This window comes from Tachypleus tridentatus, chromosome 9 (genome assembly GCF_004210375.1).
Source record: "Tachypleus tridentatus isolate NWPU-2018 chromosome 9, ASM421037v1, whole genome shotgun sequence".
NCBI classification, from domain to species: Eukaryota; Metazoa; Arthropoda; class Merostomata; order Xiphosura; family Limulidae; genus Tachypleus; species Tachypleus tridentatus.
This window is the reverse complement of record NC_134833.1, coordinates 51,574,105-51,581,698: the sequence shown is the minus strand read 5'-3', so window position 1 is coordinate 51,581,698 and position 7,594 is coordinate 51,574,105. Positions and strand designations below refer to the sequence as shown.

The window sequence follows — 7,594 nt, the reverse complement described above, 5'->3', positions numbered from 1 at the left end:
CTGTTAAAATAATAACAACTGTAAAAACACATTTTTGTTTTCACTCTAAAAGTAATGAAATTTTTTTTTCTTCTGCATAAAATATTCAATATACAAAAGCTAAGACTGTTTTTCTTAAAGTAAAGCAAAATTGGGCTACCTGCTGTGTCCACCAAAGGGAACTGAACCCCTTATTTTAGCATTATAAATCTATAGACTACCCACTTTCCCATCGGGGGACAAAAAACTAAGGAAGTGATAAACATTAAAAATATCAATAAATTCAAAGTTTTATGTTTACCAACTGTTAAACACAACTTACTTAAATAATTTGTAGAACTAATTTCAACAAGTAATTAATACTTTTACATTCAACTTCAAAATGAGGTGTACATATATTTCAATTTTAAAATAAAGAAATATAAAGAAAAACTTAGAAATATATCCCAGTCTCAATTCAATCCTAACTGTAAAGGAACATTAAACCAACTAGAACACAATAATTTTAAACTAAGAATGAAATTGTTTTATTTTTGTACTAAAGATTTGCTACATGAACACGTTTGTTACTTGCGTAATTAACCCTTAAATGGCAGCCATCATCAACTGATGCTGCTACCTACAACATTCTCACTGTTTAAAAGTTAAAACCTCTCATAATGTTGATATCCAGAATCTATTGTCTCAAAACACTAAGTTGCTAGCTTGTCCTGTAAGTTTCAGACAGGACAGTAAATTTTCTACATAGAAATATACCTCAAGCAACTGCCCCACAGTCTGATGAAGATTATAACTATTTGTAACGTCTTTCCTAGTGATCACACCACTTTGCTGGTATCTGTGAAATTGTAAAAGAAAAATTACTATTACCATTTGATAAACAGAAAATAGTTTACTTAAGTATTCAATAAATCAAAGAATATACTCCAGAAAATGTTAAGTGTTTATGTATTATTTAAAAACATGGGGCAAAATATGCTGATATAACTAGCCATTCTAATTGTATTTAGTCTTTTTTTCAATTTATAAGTGAATAATACTCCTAGAATAGATCTGTAATTTAAAATAAAACAAATCTATTTTCATCATAACACTTACATTATCATATTGTTTCTATCACCAATAAACAACCTATAGAATTTAATATTTAACTCTTTCAGAACAGGTTTGGTCTGAGGAACTAACCTCAACCATTTTATGCTTGTTATAGTTTTCATGCTATAATTTTTAATACAGTAAAATTATCTTCAAGACATTTTGTGTATCATAATAAAACACTATAAGGCTTTTGGTTACAAAATATCAATTTTTTTAATCAAGTTTTAAGATTTCTAAACTAATGTTTTTCTTATGCCTTTTCTATTTTTGAATGTTGACAATCCAACATGCAAAGAAAGTTCGATTTTGAAATTAAAAATACTTTTATGCATCAGAAAATTATCAAATTTCACATGCAAAATTTTTATAACCTATATTTTTAGAAAAAAACTATCTGTTATTTTCTCTTCTACATCTTTGCATGGGTTTGGTCAATCTGAACCTTGTAACTACCATAAAAAACTACAAAATAAATATAAATTATGCTTTTTCATTTCAGAATGACTAAAAATTATAATCCAAAAACTCAAATGTTTAGTCTAAATAGCTTAAACTTCATCACATACATCTATGTATATTTAGTATCTTTTTATTATACTGACCTTTCAGTAGTGCCTGGCTACATTAAAGAAGTTGAACACATATTTACTGCATCATTGCATGTTATCATATCAAAAAGTAAAAGACTCGCCTTTAAAACGTGACCTGTTTTGGCTGTTTTAGAAGACCAGTATTTTTGTAAAATGCAGTCACATTTCAGTTATAATACATTATATTTTTACCTGCGTTATTACTATTAACAAACAATTTCTTAAACTTATATTTATTAAAACAGTCAATAAAGAAGTATAGCAAACAATTATCTTCTAGTTATGAACTTTGTACTTGTTTGCTACTTGCTGTAGGTTGCTGAGCCTTATCAAATTTCACACGTTTAAAATGTTTAACAATTTTTTTAGGTTTTATAAGCAAACACACACATTTTGAAATAACCAAAACATCATAAATTAATAACACATAATTTCTCTATAATTTATCAACCTTGGAAACTAAACTGTATTTAGGTCTAAAAAAAAAAACAAAATTTCAATCTCACTGACTTCTTACCTTACAGCTTGGTATCTAGTACAAAAAGAAAGTTTGTTCAGCAAATACTTTACAGAGATTGAGAACACCACTAGGAGGACATATTAAGTTTTCAATTTGGTTATACACATTTCACTGGGCAAAGCAGGTATATGTGAGCAGATAGTTTCAAAAATCAAAAATATGGACAGTGCCACCTTCTTTAATTCAATAAATCTACTAATTTACTTGAAAACAGAAAACATAGGAGGTTCTTATCTTAGATTTGAATTTGTCAATATTGGTAATATGAGTATCTAATTTATAAGAAGCTACAGGTTTTATATTTGAACATTACAAATATCTAATTTGAACCAATTCTGCATTCAACATATCATGTGACACAAAAAAATGGATATTTCAAACTTATTTAACATTTACTTTAAATTTAGAAATTTACTAATGTATAATACTAAAATTTAGATTGTAGTTTACAATTTGATACCAAATTTATTGACATTATTTCATATAATAATATAGTTCAATAAAATTTTGAATGCAAGTAGTCAATAAATGTAATGAGATGGCTTTTGACAAGCTAGAATACAAAATAAGAACTTCATATCTTTTTATTTTGCAGAGATATGGCTTATGTTCTGAATCAAACTGTTTTTTGAAATGGTTCCTTATATACTCATTACATTATATGACATGTAAATAACCAATCAACATCTCAATGTCCCCTAATGGTTTTCTCACCTATTTTAATCTATGAAAAGGCTACTACATTCTTTTAAACCAAGATTTCATGAAGGTAAGTTGTATCTTTGGTTTGCATGAAGTTCCTTTCTTTTTTTTTTAATCTAAATACATCTTAATTACTCAGCTAAATAAATTACAGTTTAATTCTATGGCATCAGTGTAGTTATTTAAGATTTATTGGTCATTAAACTGTATATATAAAACCTAAAAAATTTTTTTTGATTGATTTACTCCACGTGCAAAATTTTAAAAGACTTATGTCCAGCAACAACCAAGTTCAAAGGTTGTAGTGAAAAGAAATAATTGTTTGCTTTAATTCCCGATTTATTGCTTTATATTTTAAGAAAATAAATTCAATAATTTATTTATAAATAGTAATAATTTATATACATATATAATATATAATAACTGAAATATGGCTGTATATTATAAAATACTAGTCCACTAAAACACAGCCAAGATGGGGAAGACTAACGGTCAGTTTTATATTACTGGATACGTAACATGAGACCATGTGCACCATATCAATGCAAGTTATGTTATCTTAGCTATGCATGGATGGAAGGTCAATATAATAAAAAATAGCTACTTAGACTAAGCATTTGTATTTTCATGCTATAATATTAGTATAGTCATTCTGGCATGAAAAAAGTATAATTTATATTTGTTTCCTTTTTTTTATGATGGTTATGAGGTTGGTAAAGTGACAGACCCCACATAGAGTATAAAAAATACAAAATATAAAGTCTTGCTGAAAACAAACATTTGAAAACTATTTAGGAGGTTTTAGATATTACACAAACATTTGAGTTTTTGAGCATAAAGAATAGTTTTCTCAATCATATCATGAAATCACTTTGCACTCAGACTAGTAACAAAACAGGCTATTTTCACAATTAAATCTTTAGTAAATATATTTCATTAAAAATCAAATTATTTTTACACCAAATTATTATAGTCTTTACTAAAGTATACCAAGTATCAAAAGTTATAGTACAAATAGTTAATGTGTGCAAAAGTATAGGTGAACTCATGTATATTATAGTGCCCATAGCAAAAGGATTAAATGAAAGTAAATTCAAATATCTTACAAATCATCAATTACCCTTAATTTCACCTAAATATATTTAATGTTCCCAGTCAATAATAATATCAGTAGTATAACTCTTGTGAGCTAAAAGTTTACATAATACAAACAACATTCTGTTCTCACATAAAAGATGGAAGTATATTATAAAATGTTACAAATTTTAACACACTTACTTCAACTTCCTAGCATCCTTTAATACATCAACATCTTCAATGAGATGATTCACAGAAATAATTGCTTCCTGTGCATGAGCAATGAGATTGGTAAGCAACCTACGTTTTGGGTAATATTTCACTAATTTTCTTACACTCTGCCATAAATCCATTTTCACTGAATGCCTAAATAATAAGAAACAAATTTGTACAAGTAAACTTGAAAAGGGAGTACAAAGAACCAAGATAATACAGAATAGATAAATTCACCTTGCAAAAATAATTAACACCAAATATTCTGAGCAATCATTTATTAGTATGTGTATTCTTGATTTCAAATGTATTAAATTTAACCATAAAAATATCTGTCAGTAGGATGGTTGATCTCTCCTAACAATTAGGGGTTGTTTGTTTTTCTTTATATTTGGCATTTGATAAAAATGTGTGTATATATGTATAATTTGCAGTTATTGTATTTGCCAGGGTAAAAGATGATCTTTGGTTGTTGTTTTTTTAAATAAATCAAGTGCATTTCTTTGATTTGGGGGTACAGGACAATCTGTTATCATGCAAGTCTAGGATATTACTTTTGTAAAGAAATTTTTAAAAGTTATTTTTAAGCTGTACTGAACTGTACTCTGTAGTTTTTTATACTTTTCAAACACTACAGAGAGCTCTATGTGGCATAACTTCGTCACAGAAGTTATAAAAAAAACCAAGACAAATGATACAATTACAAATATGTTATTGTAGCACCGTAGGTGGCATGATGTCAATGCACTTACTCAAAAAGCAATCAAAAGTAAAAGGAACAAGACAGTTTTGTTAAATATACAATTTAATAGAAGGGTAAAATCAGACACTGTTTTAAGAGTAAAAAGTGTCATTTATACAACATCAAATACTGAATATTTTCTTTTGCAGAGAAACTAAATTTTAATTTCTTGAAATAGCGAACTTGATTATTTTTTAAGTACAAAATAAATACATTTTTGCCATCCATAACGGAAGTACCTGTAAAATTTAATTAAAATCTGCTAAATAGAACTAGTTATTATATGCAAAGTAGATGTTTCTAACAGATGGACAAGATAATTGCTATGTTTCTCCAAACCTTTGCTATAATGAATAAAAAAAGAGATATAGAGAAAACATACAAATTATTTATTTTGATGGTAAACTCCATAAAGTTAGAGATAGATCATGGTGAAAATTAACAGATTTCTTAAAGAAATAAGCATTAAAAATAAATATGTTATTAAACAGTACTGGCTGAGCATTATAAAAAAACAATGAATGTTAAGAGATTTATTCTGAAAAATTAAACAGTAGTTGGGAAGTATGAACAAAAATAAACATTAAATAGCTGAAAGATTCTACAGATAAACTGCAAATACTATCAAGAGCCACAAAGTACAAACATTTATGAAGTGTAGTCACAGTTATAAATTTCCAAACTTACAAATGACACAAGTAAAAATACATTTATATAGAAAGCACCTGTTAATTCTCTCTGTATTCATCAAAAAAAAAAGTTAAAAATGCAAACAGTTCAAACATTTATTTTGTGTTTAAGAAATAATTTAACGTAATTGTTTTATTAATGTACAATCATTGACAAACTTACAGAAGTACTCTGTCATTTGTAAAATCTCCCATGCTGAGTCTATGAAGAAACTTCTGTATAGCTTTCGTTATTTCCTGTAGTTCTTTCTGTGGAAGAATTAGTTACATAAGATGATACTGACAAAACAATATCTTGTATTTCCATTTTATGTATCAAGTAATCATGTTTTTATATTTTAAACTTTCAACTTACTTAGTACATAAGAAGACATGTCAATTTAAAATGTACTTTATTAAACCAGACTTACATTGTTTACAGATATGTATCAATGACTAAGTTTAACAGGAAAGTTTAGCATTGTTAATTTTTATAAGAGGTTTCTGAATAATTTAGCCATTCTTATCCCACCCAACAGACATAATTACCTCTTTAATATGATATTTAAAAGGATCAAATGCAAATTATTTAAAAATAATGATAAGAAACATACAATTTAATGCCTTTTTTTAATATAATGACAACATAATCTCAACATAAAAACACAAATTACACAAAATTTCAACATCTCTGTCAGTTAAATATCTGGATACTAAATTGGAGGTTAAGTAAAAACATTTAACCTATATTGTAGAATATATGTATATTGTACTATCAAAATTTTATATTTCTATAAATTAAGGAAAACTTACAGAAGCAGTAGTTTCCAGGTCAGATTTTAAGCCATCACGTGGCTCTTGCAGACTACAATATAAGTACAGTTCATTACAATTTAACATGGTAAGAAAAAAAACCTACAAAAGTGACTTATTATCTAAATGTAATCATAAAAGAAGTATGTAAAGTATCCCAAAGTAAAAATGCCCACAAAGTGGTTAATCTTTCAAATTCTGCTAGGATTTTGTTGGTTTTTTTTACATAACTTTACTTTCAATTGCTAGACACAGCCGGAATTTAATTTTGCTAACATTACACTATAAAAGTATGAGCAACTGCAGAATGAAATTTTTACAAAAATGACAAATGATACCAGGTGAGATTTAAGCCAATGAATCTACTTGGCTGTTTCAACCAACTGTACCTTTGATGCTCAAAGTCTCAAAATCCACTTCAGACTACAAAATGAAAATAAATTTTTTAAGATAGAAACCTACAGTGCAGATGAAGAGTTCAGCCAAATTATGTCCTTAATAAACAATGAACTGAAAACTGATTTTCAGTATTCAACACAAAGTAACTTAATTGGTTATAGCAAGGATTCCAAAACATTTTAGCTGGAGAACCCCCAAGATTTTAAACATTTAATAGAAATGTTAAACAACAGCCATGCTCAGATATCTTACTTTCACTGCAATTTGTTTTCCAAAAAGAAAATTCCAAACATAAATATGCACTAAATATTGACCGTAATAAATAAAATTATGGTAAAAAATATTGCTTTGTCCAGTGTCAGGGGAGTTTTAAAAAGAATATTTCTTCATGTTGAGTCCACCCTAAAACTATTTTGCACTGAAATAAAACATATGATTGCAGGCAGATCTGAATCAAGGTTTCCAAACTTCACTAACCTGTAACCCATCTGTGGGAACAGAGTTTCCAATATAATTCAATAAAGTTTAGTAGAACAATTGTATGTTTGTTTTGTTTGTTCAAAAACATTTTAGAACTGTTATCTTGTAAATAATTTAATGAAAAATGTTTATGTTTTACTATATTTTGTTCTGCAACCCACAATCAGGGAACAACCTTTACCAGTATTAGCTTTCTCTTCTCTAGAAAGATCTGTAAATTCACAGGATGTGCCATCTTTAAAAAAATTCCATTAAGCCATTTTAGGTAATTGTGCTGTATTTTTCAAAATGTTTACAATAGAAAGATAATGAA

The 7,594-nt window shown here is 27.3% G+C and overlaps 1 protein-coding gene across 1 annotated transcript in view; it reads right to left on the bottom strand.

Annotated features, from left to right (window-relative positions):
• Positions 1 to 663: 663 nt before the first annotated feature.
• Positions 664 to 7,594, bottom strand: part of LOC143227371 (uncharacterized) — a 29,026-nt gene continuing 22,095 nt past the window's right edge. The window contains exons 7-10 of the mRNA XM_076458825.1: positions 6,403 to 6,454; positions 5,774 to 5,859; positions 4,168 to 4,332; positions 664 to 817 (exon numbers count right to left, since the gene is read on the bottom strand). Of these exons, the coding sequence (XP_076314940.1) occupies positions 664 to 817; positions 4,168 to 4,332; positions 5,774 to 5,859; positions 6,403 to 6,454 (457 nt within the window). The remainder of the gene's footprint in view (positions 818 to 4,167; positions 4,333 to 5,773; positions 5,860 to 6,402; positions 6,455 to 7,594) is intronic.